Below are 22,440 nucleotides of genomic sequence, written 5' to 3' on the forward strand. Positions count from 1 at the left end.
ATTCCAGAAGCTACGTAGGTTTCGAACTCTAAACCACAGCATAGTTGGAGGGAAAAAAGTAATCCTTCCAACATATAGCGACGGCAGAGATCAGATTCCTCATGCAGCAGGTCACAAAACCTGCAGCTTTTCACCGTGAATTCATGGCTGTTGACTGGTGAAATTGCTTTATGCATTTTACTGATTGTATCCTGTCATCAAAAAGCTGCTTAAATAAAAGAGCTAAACCTAATGAGACTCACTAAAGATGGCTAAAAGATTTGGATATGCTACTAAACCCCAACATGGCAGCGAGTGGATCTGAGGATAAGTCTTTGCGTACTTGGTTTCGTCGGCCACTTCAACCTCCGTGGGAGCGGTGATGGGAGCGTTGGAGTGTCCGGCTGTGGGATCATCAGTGTTCAGCTCGCCGTTCGTTGAGCTCATCACCTGCACCGTTAGAGAACGACATCAGACTGCTCAAACACAGACACTGTGAGCCGAAGACTGCAAGCTGGATGTGGACATTTACATGAAAATATGAAACCTTGATTATCTCCAGGATGAACCCTCACAGATAGGGAGAGCAGATAAGCATATAACCTGGAATGAGCCCACTAAAGAGGAGTTTAAAGGACAGTTCCACACATTTCCACGTAGTTTAGCTTGATGCAGAGGGGTAGCTCTTTCAAAGTTACAGTAGTTCAGTGTTACATTCTGCGTTTGTGTTGCCATGTCTTCGAAATACAACAACACAAATATACGGCCAATTGAAAAAGTTTTTTAAAAACACAGAAAAGAGAGAATATTTGGAAAATAGATATTTGATCTAAATACTTCTTAAAGGTATCATCCTCCGTTACTGTCACCTCAAGTGTATTAGAACAGAAAGGCCAGTAGGAAGAGGAGGAGCAACAAGGAAACGCTGTTTTAACTTTGCATGTGAACACCAACTATAACAGAAACGTGAATCTGCCCTTTAAGTTAAAGAGCAACAATTCTATGAGCCAACACTGGGTGGCATATTTGAGCCTCATTTACTACAGAAACCTGATTTCTGATGAAATACAACTGGACCTCTGACATAACGTACATGTGACTGTAAAAGTATTCAAATTTCATATTTAGCAGTTTTGAAAAAAATCTAATCTGCTCATGACATTTTTGAGTTTTTCTTTTCGGAATGATACAAGAGTCTCTATTTTATAAGGTCTGCATACTGCTGGATGTCATCTCTGCACAGCCTGTATTGAGGGCAGCCTAGAAGCAGACGAGTTGAAACCAGCGGTGAGAGCAACACACAAAGCGATGGCACACACGGGTTTGTGATGCAAACACACAAAAGTCAAAACAGAGCATCTAACGGGCAGGCAGTGAGGAGGCGGTGAGAAGGGGGAGTCAGACACAAAAAGCAGGTGAATTCATGCACTCAAGAGCCATCAGAGCAGCAGCAGTAGCAGCAGCGGTACCTGAACAGAGCCCCCCAGCCGCTCAGCTGTGAGGTGCGACCCCAGAGTCTCCTTATTGGTCACGGGAGTGGGCTGAGACTCACTTCCTTTGGGCTCAGGTGACTTGACGCAAACAGCAAAAAGGGGTTGAGGCAGGTGGTCGTGAAGTGGTGAGAAAAGTGTGTGTGTGTGTGTGTGTGTGTGTGTGTGTGTAGGTGAGATCAGGGGTGAGGGAGAGGCAATGTAGTGGAGGGGGTGAGGGATGGGTGACAAGGAGGAGGGGGAGTGAATAGGAAAAAAAAAAAAAAAGAATAAAAACAAAAAAAACAAACAAAAAAAATTATAGAATACATCTCCCAAGCAGAAGCAGGCTTGTTAAGACAAACTATGTTAATAGAGGAGGAGAGGGAAGCAAAAATTCATGTGAAGCACAGATCAACACACTAATAAAATCATGCAGAAGTAAAAGAAAACAGCCTTGATCATCTCGGGTAGCACTTCATATTCAATACCACACAGACAACAATCTATGTTACCAGGGTCCAAGCTTTTTTTTTAGCCTCTTATTTACAGATAAAAATGTACTTTTCTCCTTTTCCCACCACAAGTAAGACCCTTAACCACAGAGAAAAGGTCAATCTTGTCATAAGACCGATTTATTTATTTATTTATTTTTTTAAGCGGGCTGTCACAGGTTGCAAGTTGTGAGCAATGTACGTGGTACAGAGGAAGGTGCTTATCCAGCATTAAAAGGTGGCGAGTTGTTAGCAGGCCAATCACAGTAAATGGGGTGCAGTAAAAGAAAAAAAATAGGCTAGAGTCCACTGTAATAAGTCAGTCATAAAATCAAATTTTCACCCTTTACAGCATCACGGGAAACGATGAGTCAGACTCATCAAGTAGAACAAGATAGGTCGTAACATTATTATGTCTATCAGCTAGATTTGATGGATTAAAAAAAAAAAAAAAAAAAAAAAAAAAAAAAGCTACAAATCATTCTGCTCCTTTTAAAATAAACCAAACAAGGCTCGGATAGCATGCCGTTAGAACAACAACTAAACTTTGCCACACACTAAGCAAATAGCTCGTCATTACTGGTATGAACAATGCAATTTTGCATTTTCAACTCGTGCATGCAATGACTGGTGCTTAGAGCGTGTGGCAAGGTGTGGGGAAATTAACCGAAGGAATAAATGTTGCTTTCTGTCACAGCTGGAGCTGGACAGTCCACCCTGGTGACTGTGCATTTCAGTTTTTTCCAACTCCTACGTTATTTTATATTATTGTTATTCTAAGAATTTTAAGGAAAGCTGCCGTCCCTGCCAAGCAGAGAGTGGACAGTAACAGGAAACGGCAGCAGCTTTCTCCAGGAAGCTGCTTACGGTTCAGCACTACAAGAGTAGTGTGCTAGATGAACTTGAACGGCAGGGTTGGCTGGTCAGTTAAGTCAAGTGGATAGACTAGGTGTGGGGTTTGTCACATTTGAGGTTGATGGACTCACCTGGTTTTTGGTTTGCTGTTGTGCTTTGTCTCTGCTGCTGGGCTGAAGGGGCGTGTCAGTGGGGATGGGGCCTATCGGTGTGGGCTGAGAGGAAAAACAAGTACAAGCTCAAAATAAGGACCAGTGAAAATCCAGTTTCAGAGGAGCCTTGGTAAACAGAGATGAATAAATATTAAACAAGCTATCAAAAGAATACATACATGTGTGTAGGTAAAAGGAGATAATTATAAATTGTTTTTTATCCAGGAGGTGTAATAAGTTTGGTGTCCTTTACCATGTTGCTTACCGTCTTTACTGTCCTTTAAATTAAGGTTGTATCCCAAAATTAATGTATAGTTTTGGGCCTGTAAAATAATTACTATAAATCCTATCACAAATAATTAGAGAGAAACCAATAAAACAGCTGGTGTCAGTAAGATGGACTCACAAGGGATTTTCCAACCCAGTCGTATTCATAGTCAAAGACATAGCCGTTCATGTCAAACAGATCAGTGAAGAGCCTCCTCAAGTAATCATAATCCGGCTTCTCAAAGAAGTCCAGCCTCCTCACATAGCGCAGGTAGGTGGCCATCTCTTCTGTAACATAAGAGAACTTCCTGTCAAATGGGAACAAACTAAAAACGCTCATAAGAAGGAAGTTAAAGAAACAATGACAAAGGGAACTGGGTTGCTCTACTGACCGGGGAAGCTTTCACAAAGCACTTCAATCGGCGTTGCTCTTTTGGTGTCTCCAATCTTCTGGTACCTCTCTTTCAAAGTGTCAGCCTTGAAAGGGAGAGAATTCACAACAGCAGTTTTAATCATCCTGTAAATTTAAGCCAAAATACACCTGTATGGAAATAAAATTAAAATGAGTGCTATTCAAATGTGATTCACCTTGGGCACTTAAGTTGCAGACAGATGCAAATATCCCAGTTAGTCATACAGAGTTCCTGAGTCATCCCACTGACATGTTTAAGTGGATTCCTGTTCATGCAACTCTGACATGACACTTTAGTTCCCTTAAAAATCCCCCCAAATATATTTATTTTCCTGCCAAACCTGTTTTTAATTAATCTTTCATTTTGTTTCATCATCTGAAAACAACAAACTACACACGACAAAGTAAATAATGAACCAAAGAGAGCTTTCACTTTAACGACTTTATGCAACAAATATGATTATGTGATGAATAGATTTATCGTCCAACCAGACTACAGGTTTTAAGAGAGACTGTTCATGTGATCACTACAAGCTGTGTCTGCAAGGATGGAGAATATGAAGCTATTTAATAATAAATACTTGGCACAAAATCCCCAAGTTTTCCAATCATGAGATTGTGGAATCGGGTCAGAAGATCTCGTGTCTGTCAAACTTATTAATAAGTTTACCACCCGTCCCGAAAGCATCTCTATGTTCCACAGACAGTTTTCCTCGAGTCTTAACCCGATACCAGTTCGGATAGACCCCATAATGCTGTTATATTCCATGCAAGTTCCACAACTGATCCCTATAATGTTTCACTGTTTTTTGATGGAAGCTCTTGTGCTGTTATGCGTTGGTGAGGGCTTGTTTTGGCCTGAGCCATGCAACATCTCCCACACTTCATCCCTCACATTCATCTATCAAGAGCTTCCACCCACACAGCAAATGTTCAGATGAGAGGTCTTTTCTTCTCCACTATTCTATGTACACCTTTGATACAGATGCCTTCAGAAAGCTGTGTACCTCTAGCCGTCTTCTTTAACCTGCTGTTCAAGAACATGTGGATGCTCTCCTTATTACTTTAGGTCCTTTATCTCGTAAATCAAAGTCACACGCGCAGATGTAAAATTTGTGACATGTGTTATGCAGAAAAAGAATTAGTGAGACACAGTTTTAAAGACCATAAAGGGGTTTTAAACCCAAGTCTGTGGGTGTTGACTGATGGGGGTAAATAGCTGTACAACTCGTCACAGTCTTATCACAATGCAGGGGGTACTTTAAGGTAGGAAACTAATATTTGGATCCTTCCTAAAGCAAATGAGTGTAATAAAATGTTATCTAACGCGAGTAAACATATTTACTGGCATAATGCACCTTGCTATTAAGCCACAATGTGACATATGGGATAAAAATAAAACCCTTTCCTGTAATGAGTCGTTTATCACCCATTCGTGCGGCATCATTCGTATCTGTTATCTAATAACATTGGATTTGTTTTATGCCAGAACAGCAAATAAATAAAAGATAGATAAAGAATAACAAAGAGGCATAAAAAGTTTCCATGTTTGAGGGAGCGTCTCGATCCTCCGATTAATGAAATGGACTAATCAGTGGGGAGGACTCTGAGAATTCTCCAGTGGGGGAAGGAGCTGTTGCAAACACCTGGTTCTGTCCACGTGGCCATGGGGAGGAAACGTAACAAGAGAAGGAAAGCTAAGCATTAATGTAGTACAGTACCTTTAGGCCCTGCCAGGGGAGGCTGCCTCGTAGGAAGTACATAAACATATGACCCAGCGCCTCCAGATCATCCCTTCTGCTTTGTTCTGGAAATTTAAGAACAAGATAATAATTTATAACCAGCTTGCAGTAACAGGAAACTATAAGAAGGTGCAGCACAATTCCACAAGTATTCTGAAACTACAATGTAGCATTTTCAGTATAAAATGCCTTTTTTTAAATCATTGTTACCTCTTAGAGAGGTTTTATTCAGAGCAAACACCCAAACTCCTCATAGCGCATTCAGACGAACTGTGTGGACGGCTCGATTACATAAACTTACATAAGTTATAAAATGTGTCTGCTACTGGGTTTCAGCTCTCGGCTGCATTTATCACAGACAAACTGCTAAATATGTAAACTGCTCTCTGATGAGTACATTCACACTTTTACAGTTTCTGGTGTTGTTTTTCTGATGAACAAATTTGCAATAAATATTAGTTTTAATGCCAAATAATAATAATTTTTAAAAAAACACGTGTAAAACTTCTACATATTATGGAATTAACACAAATCAGTGATTTATTCAAAAGCACAGAGGCAGCAATCTATTAAAAGTAAAATAAAAATGGAAGTAATTTAACTGTGCCCTCAGTAGTTTGCTCGGGAAATTTACATTTTGCTAATTACCCACTACACAAACCCAAACTGCGTTCTAATAAAGCACATAACAACAAGCAGGAAGTTGTAAAAACGCTCTTCAAGTTAAAGCTGCTCACAATGAGTAATATCGCAGAGGCTCGCCCTGATCTATAGTTTCCAAATTGCATTTTGTGACAGGTAAAAGGTAGCTCATTGCTGATGGCGGTGCTGAACACAGCTGAATGGATCCATGGAAGTAACATGTATTGGGGGAATTTCCATGTTGGCGAACTCTGCAAAAAACCCTTCAGCTGATGAATTTGTGTGTGTGTAAAGCAGGGCGAGTTCAGTCTGAATTCACAATCAGAAAAGTCCCTGACCAAGGTGATTTGATTAAAAACTGTGAGCCTAAAACAGTCACTGGTGAGCTCAGGAAACACAAACAAGAACCAGAAAAGAAAACGATCTGTAAAATCAAGTTAATGTGTGTTTACAATCCCGTGTGCATGTCGGTGATAAACCTGTTTGAAAGGCTGCTAATCAAACTATGGTGCAGTGCTGGAAACGTACCCTTTCCCATGTGTGTGTTAATGCTCATGTAGCGTGCCGTCCCAGTCAAACTTTTGTGCTCCCGGTATGGGATGTGTTTTTTGGTCTCGGGGTCTATGTATTCTTTGGCCAGACCAAAGTCAATGATGTGGATCGTGTGCTGCCTCTTGCTTCCAGGCCGCCCAACAAGAAAGTTTTCTGGCTTCACATCTCTGTAGATCAGACTCTTGGTGTGAACATACTCCATCCGTGTTATCTAGAAAAAGCGGAGTCAGTGGAACAACGTTAGTATTCAAATACTTAAAATTTCAGCGTAGCTTGTGTTCCTTCTTTTGGTTAATTTTGTTCGTCTTTACATTCACACGTTTATAAACAAAATCAAATCACTTTTCACATTTTTTTTATCTTTATTTTTTTTAAATCCTTATTTTCCTTAAAGTGTGCTGTTTGTGCCCATCGGGTTACAGCTGACTAAATATATTAAATATCTGATAATATTGTCAGAGCCCAGCGCTTCATCCATTCAGGAAATCCAAGTCTGGTAAATGATGAATGAGTGAACTATACATTGGAACAGTTGACTCTTGACATCACTACTGTGTTTTTAAGAGATTAATGTGCATTGTTACTCATGAATATTTTAGGCAATTCTGGTTGAAAATGGAAGCTCTGTTTATTAATATTATCGCTTCCCCCTGCACAGAGAATACTCACTAAAGTACATCTGATCAATTGTGCTGCAGCCAAAGATTCAGAGCTTTCTGGGACTAGCTTTTTAACTACAAAACAAAATGTATTTTAAGTTTAAAATATATAGTCTGTAAAGCCAGCATATCAAAATAGCAAGCTTATCCTTTTGTAATCATGCTGCTCTCCTCTCCAGGGGGCTTACCAGCTGTATGGCTATCATGAGGACGGTCTTGAGGGAGAAGGTGCGGTCACAGAGGTCAAACAGGTCCTCTAGACTGGGCCCGAGCAGCTCCAGCACCATGGCGTTGTATTTCCCACAAGGACCAAAGTAGTACACCTGAGGGATTCCCTCTGTGGGGACAAAAAAAAAAAAGAAAAGAGAAAAGTTTTTTTGGTTTTTTTTTGTACAGCATTGCCCCAGAAATGAAATATTTACAAAACAATTAGTGGTGCTTTTGATAGAATAATAATATTTTGTGTCATCCATCCATTCGTGTGCAGAGCACACATGTGGGAGGGATGAAAAGCACAATGAGCCGGTTGAAGATAAAGCAGCAGATATTCACTAAACACAAAATGCACTGATATACAAGGCTGAAGGCATAAAAGGAGACTATAGAAAGGAAATCCACAAGTGTGTGGCTCTTTTTCAAGTGTTCCAATCTATGTCAAGTCATCAACACCTCACAACAATTCCTGGTGTGCTATACTTTTAAGTATTTACTTTGAAGTACTTTTAAACTTCATCAAGTACGTGACGCTACTACAGAACAAATAACTAGTTCCTGAAGGAAGCTACATCTTAGTTTTGCAACCTTGTGTTTCTCAGGCTGCAGCTTTGTTCTGTGTCATCTTTGCATCATACAGCACCAACCAATACTAAAGAAAATGTCATCGCACAGCCACTTCCGTTTTTTTTGTAGACTTTAAAAACTTCCCGTTCTTAAAATACCGCCACCACTTACGTCATGCACCACTTAGCAAGCGAAAGATGCTTCATGAGCAGATTTTCCATGCTGGTTTTGTTGAGAGGAAAGGGTGGTTAGAAGACTTTTCTCTCTGACACTATAGCTGCAGCGAAGACTGAATACACTCTAATTTGCACGCTTGTCAGACACAGGAGCTGCTTTCAGTAGGATAAAGGGAAAGGTGACTGACAAAGCAGCACCTGTACTAACCCTTTACAACAAAAAAAATAAACAAACATACACGCCACACTCACGTCAAGGTTCTGTTGAAACCCTCCAAGGTATGTGGGAGGATCAGCGTGGCACTGCGTACAGTCTTGTGTCAGTGTTTTGACAGTGAGACCTCTGAGCTGTGGCATGAACACTACAACATGAGCAATTGTAAAACTTTTTTAAAAACAAAATCTAGAGTATGCACTGATAAATCAACTGATTAAATGAGCTTTTATTGGTGCTAAGAGCCACGGTAACATACCGTTTCAAAATGAGTAAGCTAAGGCTAAAGCTATGGCTGGTCGGTGTCACATAACTAGACTACAATCTTTTGTCCCAATATACAATAATAGGAATAGAATTGAGTTACTGACTGACGTACCGTGTCTGTGGACTGAGTGAGTAAATCTTCAAGCATTATCTTGGTGTATTTAGCCTGGTTTTGAAAAGGTTTATTTTTACAGACATGTTAACATGCATTTAAAAAGTCTAGTTTTGATTGGACTTGATTGTAAGACCTTTTAACCTTTCTGTTGTGCCAAAAACCTGATACCCCACATCCCAACAATCTCCCAGTAAACCGACCAACTGTCTACCGCATCATTAGTGCTGCTACCGCCCAATTAAGAGCGTATTTTTAAAGGGGAAAAAAATAGAATGAAGACAAAAAAGAGAAAATAAATAAGGTGAGGGAGTGTGTTCACAGTACTCAGTATTACAGTCAGATTGATCTCTGCATACGTCAACATCCTCCACAGTGCAAACAAACACAAATAAACCTTTGCGCATGTACAGATATGCGTGCGCATACACACACCTGTCTGCACTTTAGGCTCTAGGATTTTCCTGGTAATAATGTCCACGACAGATGAGGCTGTGACAAGAGATCACAGGCAGGCTGACTCATCAAAGCTTGGCCCAAATCTAGAGGGCATTCAAAGCACAGTCATCATGAGAGGAAAGCACAGTGTGCATTATAATCATCTCCCAGTGGGTGTGAACAGAGACTGGTGCTCACTATAGCAAAGACTGGTGGCTGAAGTCAGGGGCATTTGTTTTAAAGTAAAAAAGTCCCAACACTTAACAGAAAACAGGGATTTTCTTGACAACAAAAGCCCACAGAAGAGCTCCTGTTAGGATAAATATACATTTCTTTTTCATAATAGAAAGTCAAATCAAATACACGTTGCATTCAGCATTGGGGAAAATGCTCTCATGCAATGCTTTCATTGCAAGCCAACGTCAGTGACGCTGTCTCCTGCTGGCTTGACAGTTTGAGACAATCCACCCCATTGTATCTGCAGGCAGGCCTTCTCAGGCGACACAGTCAGAGGGACGGCTGCATCCCGGTGGCTGAAGACAATGTTGCCCCACAATGAAATGTCAGAGTTAAGGACCAAAGAGGGGTGGGCTGGAGAAAAGAGGACACAGCCAGAGAGATGAGAGGGGGGGAAGGAATGTGTATTAAAGATTTAGATTATGGAGTGCACTGAGTGGAGGAGGAGAAAAAAAAAAAAAAGTGACTTCCATTAAGCTCAGTGCTCTGGAGATGTTCCCATAAGGTGTAATTTGATCAGTGCTCAGGTTTATACAGACTGAGCCTATGGCTCGAAATGTGACACAGCTCAAAAGCACATCAATTACACGAAATGCCACGAGGCTGAAAACGACCGGGCGGGAGTTAAAACGGCAATACTCGTGTTTTTATTAAAGCTATTAATTCTACAAGATCGTTGTGGCTTTTAACATCAGCGAAACTTCAGCAATCATTTGGCTGATAAAAGATAATCTAGGACAGTGGTTCCACTTGCACTGACTCAACACAAGACAGACTGTGCTCCACATGCATGCAAAAACCAAGCAACTGAGAGCTTCAATTTTGGTTAATATATCAATGGCCTGTTTTCGAGATTACTCAAAAAGGAGTCATTACTTCTTAAAACAGTGAGAGATTTTCACGCAGCAGACAAAAGGCTGAGGACAAACATACAGCAAACATCATGCAGAGCCACGCCTCTTTGATGTTTCCAGCGTCCAGTATCAGAACAGATTCAAGAGAGAGAAGACATTCACAGAAGCTGCCAGCTTTCTCAACAATCAAGTGAACAAAACAGAATGAATCACCAGGAGCAACCTCAACCATATAATAATGTTAACCAATAGAAGGAGACCTGTCTGCGTGGCAGCAACCTTAACTACTTGATAAAGATCAGTTGAAAATGTTGGGGTTAAGCCTGGTCAAAAATCTTGTGTTAGTACGCCATCTGCCAATCAGTCATCGAGTGTGAACCAACAGTTACTTCAAAACTCCCAGTAACAAGAAAAGCAGATGACTGAAAATCCTGTACATGTACGCAGCAGTCCTGATTTGCTGTTAATCTTGTTGGCATTATGACCATGACTGATGTGCAGATTCTGGCAACAGGTCAGTTTCAGCCTCGACTTTTAAATTGTCAAATCAAAGCTAAACCAGTACTGCAAAAGCACCAAACATGCTTCTTTGTCTTCGTCAGAAGTGGGCAGGGATGGGTTGGTCCTATCCACGTGGCATTGAAGTGTGTTCACAAGATTTATGTGAAATATGATCGGCCCAGATCCTGTGTCACTGACATGGTTCATCATGCTATCAGAGGCTTAATGGGCCTCCTAAATAATCAGACATGCTGAAACCCATCAGTGAACCAGGAGATGTCCCTATACAATGACACCAGTTACATTGATACCCATGCAATCATGGATTCGTGACCGTAAAAGCCAAATCAGCCTGTGATGCGTCACTGAATGAGAGCTGGAACATATGAACTGAGGGACTGCAACTGAAGCGATTTTTCTTACCAAAGTGAAAGTGATTGAGGAATTCGGGCAGTTTTCATATATGAACTCTGTAAATTGTGCAGGGAATTAGGACGCTGTTCACTTCTGCCCATTAAATAATGTACCACAAAGCAGGAGGCTGTCCCTTAAAGTATGAGCTTCAAACATCATCAGCACTTGCTCACCAAGTATTCTGCCATTTCTATATATAAGGGCTGCAGTGGATTTCTAAAGATGGCTTAAGACTTAATTTACTGCAACCATCTCATTCTGTAACACCAGGTCAATTTTCACAAAAAATTGTGAAGTGGGAGGCAGGATTCCCAATAGCTGCGATATGTTAAGAACATGAAAGAATTAGCAGTGTGCAGATAAGCTGCTGCAGGGCGATAAGCGTTGAGTAGTCCATGTTATGACATATCTGAGGCTCTTGGGGTTGGACAGGACTAATAGTGTCACATGTCTCCATTCAGCCAAGTTGGCAGCATAAATAGATTTAATCTATCGCCTTGATTTCTCCAACGGTAGACAGTTAGCCTTCCTGCCATGTCATCGCGCAGTGATCCACTATCAGGGGAGACGAGCCTTCTCTGCTGAACTGCGTTTTAATGCTGGAACTTTACAGTGTTGACACAGAACGATGAAGACCTTTAACATTAGTTGTACCCTTTACTTACAAACACTGTTAATTATGTCACCACCTGCTGAATTTGACCTTTTTGTAAAAAAAATTTTTTTTTATAAAGAAACCAGAAAACTACTTATCCAAAACAAAAAGGTATCATCACAGAGACACAATTTATGAATGATTCTATTTTTGAAAGATTAAAACAAACGCTGCACAGCAAAACGCAGTGTGAAATCACAGTTCATGTTCTACGTCATCTGTTTAAGGATGTTCCTGTGATCCTTGTCCTAGTCTCCGCTTATGCATATGCCAGCTGAAATGTGTTTAATGCACCAGACAAAACAACCACAAGCAGTCGTGAAATCGTGACAAACGGCACAGGAGATGGCAATTACAGCATTAGGTTAACGGATCTGTGAGCATGCACTGATTAAGATTAGCTGACAGATCAAAATGACAGATTAAAACAAGAGCAGTCATAAAGAAAAGCAGGCCACACCCCATCAGTACTGGATGTTAGACCATTTCCCTGCAAACTGCGGGCAGGACGCAGTCAATCACAGAGGCAGAGGATACAGCAACGGGGTAGACTAGGGAAGCTATCCAAGAAGACACCATAATGGCCTGAATGCTTGTAGAGGCCCAGCTATAAATAGTCAAGGACTGCCCTAATGCCCCAACTCCTTATCGACAGTGGAGGGCTTGTGCTCTGGTGCAAGGAGCTGGCACGTGTCACTAAATTAGAACAGGACACACACTCCTCATCTGACAGATGAGGGAGAATCACTTGCAACACACAGAATGACAACGACACATATACACACCCATTTAAATACACAGCACATGGGTTTTCAATCCTTCATCCTTTCACTATGACCTGAAATGCATTTATTTATAACTCCATCCAAAGTTACAATATAGTGCTTGCTCAGACCTCTGAAATATTTCTAGGTTCGAGTTTGTTAGATGGTAAGAATTTGCATCTGTTAGTGTGGCCCACCAGGCAGGACACTGCGAGTGTGCAGAGTACATCAAGTGAGTACATAAGTAAATAAACAAATAAATCTAAAAAAACCCCATCCTGATAAGAATTAGAGACTGGCTGATGATGGGACACTTTACAGTCAACTGCAATCACCAGACTTTGGTTCAGATAGTGTTAAAGCAGCGAACAGTCTCTACCAATCACATGAAGACATTCATCGGCTTTTTGCATCAAGGCCCCATAAATGTGGGTATCAGCTGATCTGAAAAAGCTTTCATCATGTAACCAGTGATATCTGACCTACCCACCTGAGAGCGCACTGTGAGTGTTTCTGTATATAATGATGGTGTTTACAGCCTAGTCCAGAGTAAAAACGCCAATTTGCATTAAACTTATTGTTAACGTGCTTTTCGTTAGAGGTTCATTATCTACAGACTGAATTACTCTTACCTGAATTTCCCAACTGTTTGTAAAATCTATACTCCAAATGGAGCTGTGGCGCCCTGGACTTTATGGGTTCCTGAAAGAAAGAAAGAAAGAAAGAAAGAAAGAAAGAAAGAAAGATGTTAAATATTACACAGCACATAAAATCAGTGCAAATGGCGCTATCATTGCACAGTGACATGTTCAGTGCTAATTTAGAAACTTGAGAATGCAGTTACGGGCTATTATAAATACCACAAAAAGAGAGAGTAAAGCTATGATTACAATTATCATGAGCCAACATGTGGGAGGGGGACTCCTGGGAACTCTGAGGGTTGACTTTAATAGCTAACAATGTGATGTTTTACTTGAGTTTTGTGTCAGACTTTGTGAGATGTGAGAGGATAAAGAGCAGTTCTAGCTGGTGTACAGCAGGTCATTGTGATGACATGGTTGATAATAAACCCACAAGCACTGACTGTTCATTATATTGCTAGCTCAAGCTTTACAACCTAAAATGTAATCTGATTAGCCCCACTCTCAAGATGACAAGGGCATTATAGACAAACGTGGGGAGGATAGGACCAACACACCCAACTTAATTCCTTTACTTAATCTTCAATAGCTGTGCCACAGTCTGTGCTAAAGCCCTTGTCAACACCAGCAGTAAGAAGTCCACTTTTCACACTCTGGGAGCTAATAATCGCTTCAAGAAAACTACAAAAGGTTTACAATCTTCTGTTTGTTAAACTGATATACTCTGATATGGAGGGGGGTGATGATGCCAAACTGTAAAGCAAAGGTTCACATGAAACTGTCCATTTTGTGTACCGTTACCGCCTTTATGAAGTGCCAGACTTTCAAAAGTACCCCGATAAATAGCGTTGCTCAAAAGAAAATACAAACTTATAACATTTTCCAAGCAACAAAAAAAATTTTTTTTTAAAAATGGCTACCCCATTTATGTGATTCATTTTCACAATCAGGTATCGTCGTTGGAAAACACCTGCATTTATCAAACTGGATCAAATATGAAAATGCCTAAAAACCTTATTTAGCCTCATGACTGCTGAAGAGCTGCTTATTGTGAGATCTAATCTTAGTAGCTGTTTCCAAGTGCATCTAATTCCAAAGCACTTCTATTTTAAAATCATCTAAACTGAAAGCTGAAAGGCTGTTAAGCCCCAACATTCACTCCATTAGGCCTTTATCAAATCAGGATCATCTCCTCCTCTGGTGCCCCACTAGCACGTAGGAGTGCGAACACAAATTATGAGCAAAGCGAGGGGCTTTCTATCCTTTTGTGGTAACCACTCTCAGTTCTATAACATACACTTTATGGTTTTAGTCAGGAGAGCCTTTACAGGATGGTTTGTATGGGATGGTTTTAAATAAATGTATTGACCAATCTTGTTATACACGAGCTTAAGAACCACCCACATATCTCCTGGTTTTATTGAAAGTTCCTCGTGGAACAAATGCAGTTGCCAGTCTCCAGATCTGTTTGCTCTCAGTTTATTACAGTCGACTGAAATAATATTATAACATGACCCACTGGATTGTGACCACAGCTGGTCTGATGTCCTGGATGAAAGGCAGAGATAGCATATGGCCATATGGCCCCTCTTTATGTTCATTTCAAATGAAGTCAGCGTTAAATTTAGTAAAAAATTAATGACCAGTTCTGAAGTTATCTTGGGTAGGGTTCAGCATTTCCAGAAGGTCCATAGAGATGACAGATGCTGCTTTTTCTAAATTTAATTCTTAAAGCTCTCCTTGTATCCCAAAGTTAAGAAACATCGGTGTTTTTAATCTAAATCCGAATAAAAAACTCAGAGCTGGACATTAGAATACCATCCTGGTTCACTTTTCAGTCCTTTTAGTCAAGTGGTCCATTGAAACAACGGTTTATGTCTGAACATTGAAACAAAAACAAAGCTTTCAGCATCGAGCTCCCACAGCATGGCCGACACAAAAGATATCCAGAGAAGTAAAGAGATACTGTGCGTGCCACAAAGAAGAAACAGAGTGGAAGACAGGAGGCGTCACAGAGGAGTTGAGGCCTGTAGGAGGAGGACATGTGACTCGTCTGAGATGTGGAGCGGGGAACTGTTGCAGTGTCATCCACCTCCCACATGAAAACAGACAAGCATGTCTTACACAAGTCAGGCCGTGCCAGAGAGGAGAGGGACAGAAAATACTAAATATATAAATAATGAGTAAAAACAGATGGCACAACCTGCAGGACCCTTTAAAACAGCTTACAATAGGAAACAGAGGCTTATGGCAGCTTTATGTACTTAGGAGTCATCTGTATTCCCAGCAGATGGGCTAAGCTATAGCTGTGTAAATGACCAGGACTGAGCTGCAAATGTCTGACGTAACATCTCTGCATACAACACAGGTTTTATCTGCCTCTCGCATATTGGTGATATATTTTGATCTGCTCCCTCGAACAACATGCTTAGAATTAGAGGTCCCCTGTGGTTTGACGGATACCCCTGCAGGAGTAACGCTATGAAGAGGAGCAGAATTTGGGCTTTTTACTGCATTAAAAATCCTTCTCAGCTGCAACCTTCATCCAATTTCCATCAACCCGATTCTTAAGCAGAAGTTGTGGGAGCTGGGTGTGGTGCCACGAATGTGCTGGCCTGTGTCCAGTTCAGCTGACCCGCAGACCACAGGGGCTCTTCCCTATCTGACCTGCTACTACGGTAACCTCTCAAACTCAGTTGTTCCACACTGCCTTCTTGAGCTGTTCTGTGCAGCTAAATTGTATCAATTAAAAAATAAAAAATAAAACACATATGACGGGCATTTGCATGAGTCCAGTAACAAGACATGTCCTTAAATTAGATTACCCGAGAACCGGTTTTCTATACCACAAAGACGTTACGTCTGCTGTGTTCTGGAGGACTGGTGAAGTTTCTTTAACTCAGCTTAGGGTCTTAAATCAACACTTTTATTAGGTACTACCATGATACCAGCTACTGGTGCTGGAATAAACAATACATTAACTTATGTACTGCACTCCTAATTTGACTACTAGTTGTAATCTACTTGGTTCCGATAATGAGGCCTCAATTCATTTCATCTGTGCTTTGTGCCTGTAAAATCTTGGATTTTGACTTTATGGCAGAATGACACATATATACATTATGAGTTTCCTACTGCTCATCCATGCTTAAACTGTAGCATCTGTTGACAATACTATACCAACATGTCTGTGCTCCTAACAATAGATCTCACATGTAACAATATAAAGGCTGATTTATGGTCGCCTACGGAGACCCTCCCCGGAGACGCTCTCCGTCGCTTGCGTGCGTCGGCCAAAATTCCTATCTATCCGTCGGGTTAGTGTTGTGATTGGTCGGCTAACAACATCATTTCCGGAATCACTTTTCCGGTTTAGCGCCTTCCTCTCAGAACAACAACACCGCCATTTTTGAAAGAGTTTACTGTGTGCCGGTCAACATTTGGACAAATTATTTGCATTTCAAAATCAATAAGCTCCAACTCCAACAACTGTCTTTCTCTCTCGGTCGCCATCGTTCACTGTGAGGAGTGGAGCGGAGCCGGAAGGTAAACAATCAATCAACGACTTTCACAATAGACGTCGCAAGATTGGGTCGTTTAACGTAGCGACGCCTACTGATCGGGAGGCAAAGTGCCTTGCGTATCCAACAGCCCGACGGAGAACTTCGAAAGGACGGAGAGCTGACGGATAGCAACGGAGAAGCATACTGAAGCCTTAAGACACCACCTGCACAAAACTACAACAACCAAACAGATACTGACATTGCAACCACCGACACCATTGGCTGGCCTTAGTCAAATCAACATGGCAACTTTATGAGCTACTGGAAAATAAACAGACTTTAATGACTTTGCTTGTTGTTGGCCATTGCTATAAAGCTTTGAGATTTGTTGACATTAGCGCTTCAAGCACATTCAGTCCTATTAAAATCAAATCCGACTGCTACAGCAGCCCAGAGATGGGTGTGAGATTAGATGTTACATGCCATTTCAAAGATCACATTTAAGGGTGAAACACTCGAAGCTTGTACAAATTCGTGATTATGTCATCGCAGATTAGGTGGCATTTCCAATATTTCACACCGAGGTGGCCCGTCAAAGCCTTGTGTGGATGGAGCGAGCCATCAGCACATGCAAAGTCCTCTTCCAGGGATTAACCAACTCTGTATGTGATGTGATGTAGGCCAAATCTGATCTTTGCTTCACCACAGCTGAGAAAGCACGGCGGATCTGTGACAAGAGTAATGAACAGCAAATGAGGAGAAAAGGAAGAGGAAATGATATATTCTAATGATATATATTCGTCTGACAATAGAAACACGGTTAGGCCAAAATACAAAGTAACAAACTGCAACAAGTCATGCGATCTTGCTTATTAGTGACAAATAAAAGCTGTTGAAGGGATTTAAAGCCACCACCAACCATCTTAAGCTTATGAAACGCATTATAAAATGTCATAAAATAACAGAGACCGCCTTTTGATCCTATAAGCAAAGTCACGATACAGTAATAAAGAGCTGGGATGATGCATTGGAAGATATAAATAAACATCTGTGTTGTTTATCATCTGGGAGGCCAACGAGGCATTTAGAGTGTGTATATGTCCGCCACATCCAAAAGGAATAGACCCAACATTATGCATAAGGCCCAGAATAGCTGCTGACCTTTGCCTGCTCCCACTAAAACATTTCACAATATGCAACTGGCAATATGACTCACTCAATCTTTGACAGAGCAACTCCAATTTCAACACGTTAATGGCACTGATGGATCACAGTAATGGTCAGACAATTGGAAATAGCCAGTGTGTGCTGCCCTATTGATGCCGTCTTTATGAGCGGAGTAGTCTTTGGCAGGGAGGTGGTGTATAGGAGCACATGGTGTCAGAGAGAAGCTGGTGTCCAGGACCTCTCCAGTTTCAGCTCAGATTTAACATGCCCACATGGAGCCATCAGCTGGCTTTCGAACGCCAATGTGATAATCTGGGACTTCACAAATTAGACATAACTGGACAATAACGGTGCTTTTTGTAGAACTTGTTTGTAGTTGTACACAAGCGCCATGTGTTTGATTAAAATCCACAACACCACTGATAGTGTCAATGAACGTCAGATAATTATTTCATTTTGATCAAAATACCTCATCGTCATCACTCAGACCGGATTCCCTTCACTTGTGTTGAAATGTTTCTTTTTGGGAGCGGTTGTGAGAGAGGTGTGGCACAGCACAATGAATGGAGAGACAGCACTGGGGCCATTAGTGGTGTATCGTGTTATCTCAGTGTCAACATTCAAGATGCCTTCCGCAGCAGTCACAAAATATAATGCATTTGCCTTGGGTGTCATTGCTTCACAAGAATCACTAAACAAAAAACACAGAATTTTGTCATATTTCATTTTGATGCCGACATAAAAATAGAAGTAGATATTGACCCAGGAAGCTGACAAAAAGGTTTCTATGACGACATTATTTAAAAATAGATAAATAAATCTATGGAGGTCATCTTAGCCATGCAAGTGAGTATAAAGTGCATTAATGTCTTCATATGCTAATTTTAAACATAGTTGGCCTGTTTTGTGGACAAACACCAAAAACAATCATGAGGCAGTTTTAGCTGTTAAAAACTAAATTATCCTAGCTGGTTAAATTTGTTACCAGACCAGCTATGGTGTCACTACAGTTTGTTTTAGTCCAAAACTGCGGCTGTTCAACCTTCATAGATTCCTTCTTTAAAAAGCCCACAGGCCCAGCAACAACTTTTTAAATATCCTATTATATCGTGTGCATATCACAACCAAAAGGCTATGTTGTAATCTGTATAATTTCCCCAAAAATTAACATAACAAAAATGCCACGATGAATAAATAATCAATGCAAGAGTGAATGGAACTTGATTTTAAACCTGGCGAGCTACTGGGTCAACACAAAGATAAAACAAGTCTAATTATCAATCCTGTTAAGCTCAGGTAAGGCAGCACATTATTTTAAATTTCTTACATGGTCCAAAGTAGCTTCAAAACTACTTCAAAACCTGCCCCCCTTTCTTTTGCAGAGTCAGTCAAATATAGACCCAAGGTCAAATTGGCTTCATCTGCTTTCAAATTACAGTGATCTGAATCTGACTCTGTTATTTTGGCTCTAGTTTACCACTTCAATTACAATGCTGCCAAAAAAAGTTTCTACAGAGACTTTAAGGGTGAACTCAAGGTAACAAAGAGGAAATCTGTGACACGGTTTAATGTTGCTATACCCCTCAACAGTACGTACATGTCAGAAAACGTTTGGCTAATACAGTCAGTGCAGCTCCTCAAGAGAAACCTTTCAAATGGAAAACGTGATCTGTGAGTTGCCATGAACACGGATGTGCACGTTGAAGGTAAAATTACAAAGCACGCGCCGCTTCAGAGGCCCACACCCTGCTCCACTTCCCCACCCATTTATTTTGTAAAGTCATAGTTTGCACTTTGCATTTCTACTACACCATAACAGTTCTTGCTGATTAGCATCGAGAACTGTTATGTCAAGACTCCTCTGCGGTTTTAGGACTAAATCTCCACAGAGAAACAAAGAGTGTCTGTGTTAACGGCCAGCGTTGCTGCTGGCTACTGATTAATTAGAGGATTAGCTAGTTGACTGAAGGTAGGCTTTTTACATGCGGTTGACATCCCAGGATTTATTCATGCAGTCTGCGCAGCATGCACTCTAGAGAGCCCAAGCGGGGTAGGGAAGAACTTAAATCGTCAAAATGTCACTTTAATTCCAGCCAAACATGCTGATAAGGCTTTTGTGCCCTCACAGTTTTCCGACAACTGCCTCATGGTGAGCTTGAGTAAGCTGCTGAGCTAGACTGCAACAAGAGCTGCTTATCATGCTCCAGTGGGAGGCAGAAAGAAGAGTTGGATAAAACACCTCAGATTTCCATCTGAGCATCACGACTGACCAGCACAGTGAGTGGCTTCACTCATATGCCTCTGCATCAGTGACTCAGTAGCTGAATACAAAAATGCTACCAGCAGCAATTCACCCTTCAACACGCATACAGCGCAAAGACCATCCTAACCTGAGTATTGGGTTGTCATATTTGTCATCCTGTATTTGACCAATTGCAATTTACCATAAACGTTGTGGTCACATCAGCGAAACAGTGCATTCCATTTCTGGCAACCCAATAAATACTACAAGCTGAATATTCACTCTCCTGATAGCTAATCTTTACCAGCTCGTAAAAAGAAACACAAATGCACTCTAGTGTGTTCACCAGACAGTCGCTACTTTGTCAATTTCCAATGCGACGCTGTGAAGGTACTATGGGTTTATCAGATTTCCAGCAACAAACATGTCTTGCATGGTTAAAAGTTGTGCATTTGCCATGTACAAAACCAGAACAGTGAGTTGAGAAACAATAAAACACTTCGAAGAGTTCTATGGAACTACAGAGTCAAGTGATAACACTTCCGCCATTGCAAAGATGTGAATCAATTTAGCTTTAAAGGGGACATATAAGAGCCTTTTTTTTTTTCCCCACCACAAGATGATATAAATTACTGAGGTCTTAAGAAAAAGTTGCGACATGCTTCGGTTAAGATGACAGAAACAGAACCACAATTTTTTTTTTTTTCCATTAACTTACAACTCTGTTTAAGCTGATCGTTGTAAGGGGTGGGGTGACTTCACTCCACCCCTCTATTCCTCAGGACCTCTGTTGAGATATGTTGTACTTAATAACCCTTGCAGCATGTCATTATGATAGAGAGCATACGATAAATAGCCTGAGAGCTCAGACCACAGGTCAGACCCCTTCCGAGGAAAAGCGACATCATCCGATGATGAAGATTGGCAGATATAACGAGACAATTATCTGGATGAACTTGAAAAATGACATATTTTCACTGCAAATCTGAATGACTGATTGTTTTGCATAATCAGATATGAGACCAAAACAAAATGCCAGGGTTCTGTTTTTCCAGAGTTTTTAGGTTGGTAAGGACTTCAGATCCAATCACACACACCAACCAAGAGTTTAATTTAGTTTGGCCAACTTATGGAATTAAGAGTAATTAGCTTCAGATGATGAGGTCCGCACTTCTTGTTTCAGCCGGAGCAACTAAGGTCGTAAGCTTAAGATAAGAAGCCCAGACTACCGTGTTTTTGTTCTTTCTTCTATTTTAGTTGCTCTAGTCTAAGTGATTATACATTTATTTCAAGGTGGGGGTGGCAAAAAGCCATTTTTTTTTCCCCAAGTCAGAAACATGACAATGCCTTGAATAAGGAGCGACCACATAAAACACTCTGTATGTACACGGCTGTCACACAATGCACAGTAGGTTTCTGTGTTTATCTCCCGAGATGGTCGCTCCAATGTAAGCCTCTCACAGAGCTAAAGAGAAGCTGTGTGCTGTACAATAAGTGTCAACACTATAACATTTACTTGTTACCCTCCTCCCATGTTCAGAAAATATTACAGCCATTTGTCATAGTCAACAGTAGTTATCATCACAAGGAGTAGTCTTCAACTAATTATTACTCAGAATGGATGATACCAGAATTGATGGTGGCAAGTCTCGCAGGCACCTGCTATCTTTCAGTGAATCACTGGTTACCTGAAAAGGAGCTATAATGATATGCAAGCTGTAAGTTTTGGAACTTGAACTGTGGTGGAAAATTATATCAGTGTGGTTAAGAGAGTGCAGTTGGCCTTGATAAGATAAGCTGAAGATAAAGAAAGAGATATAAACTTCAAAAGATGCCAGAAATGTTCAAATGAAAGTGTGCGAAATGCTTCAGGGACAAACAATTACACGGTCATTTTCTCAGTGGACAGTTATGTCACTGTGCCAGGGAGTGTGCGGCTGGAGATGGACGGTTTCTACAATATTCCTCGACAGCGAGCAGATATTTACTGGCGTTATTCCTTTACGATACTGGGATCTCCCCTTGAGAAAAGCCTGCAGTGTATTTGCAGCAGAGGCTGTGCAGTCAGGCCTCCACCACACAGAGGTTTGTCAGTGTGAGAAAGCACACAGCTGGACCAAAGACTGAACCACTGTGCGTCGACAAGGCCTGCCAACAAAGACGACCTTTCAGCACTTAGCAGCCCCCCCCCCCCCCCCCCCATTCACCCATACTTTCTGCTACAACATTTACGGCAGTTCGAGATCCACTGG

General features: G+C 41.1%; 1 protein-coding gene across 5 annotated transcripts in view; it reads right to left on the minus strand.

Annotated features, from left to right (window-relative positions):
• Positions 1–22,440, minus strand: part of csnk1g2b (casein kinase 1, gamma 2b) — a 30,414-nt gene that overhangs the window by 709 nt on the left and 7,265 nt on the right. For 2 of the 5 annotated variants that reach the window (XM_075485719.1, XM_075485720.1), the window contains exons 3-11: positions 13,268–13,337; positions 7,412–7,560; positions 6,541–6,775; positions 5,350–5,435; positions 3,609–3,693; positions 3,356–3,504; positions 2,929–3,012; positions 1,449–1,550; positions 323–429 (exon numbers count right to left, since the gene is read on the minus strand). In XM_075485719.1, the coding sequence (XP_075341834.1) occupies positions 323–429; positions 1,449–1,550; positions 2,929–3,012; positions 3,356–3,504; positions 3,609–3,693; positions 5,350–5,435; positions 6,541–6,775; positions 7,412–7,560; positions 13,268–13,337 (1,067 nt within the window). The remainder of the gene's footprint in view (positions 1–322; positions 430–1,448; positions 1,551–2,928; positions 3,013–3,355; positions 3,505–3,608; positions 3,694–5,349; positions 5,436–6,540; positions 6,776–7,411; positions 7,561–13,267; positions 13,338–22,440) is intronic. The other 3 variants (XM_075485721.1, XM_075485723.1, XM_075485722.1) reach the window with 3 other exon arrangements.

This window comes from Odontesthes bonariensis, chromosome 15, assembly GCF_027942865.1.
Source record: "Odontesthes bonariensis isolate fOdoBon6 chromosome 15, fOdoBon6.hap1, whole genome shotgun sequence".
NCBI classification, from domain to species: Eukaryota; Metazoa; Chordata; class Actinopteri; order Atheriniformes; family Atherinopsidae; genus Odontesthes; species Odontesthes bonariensis.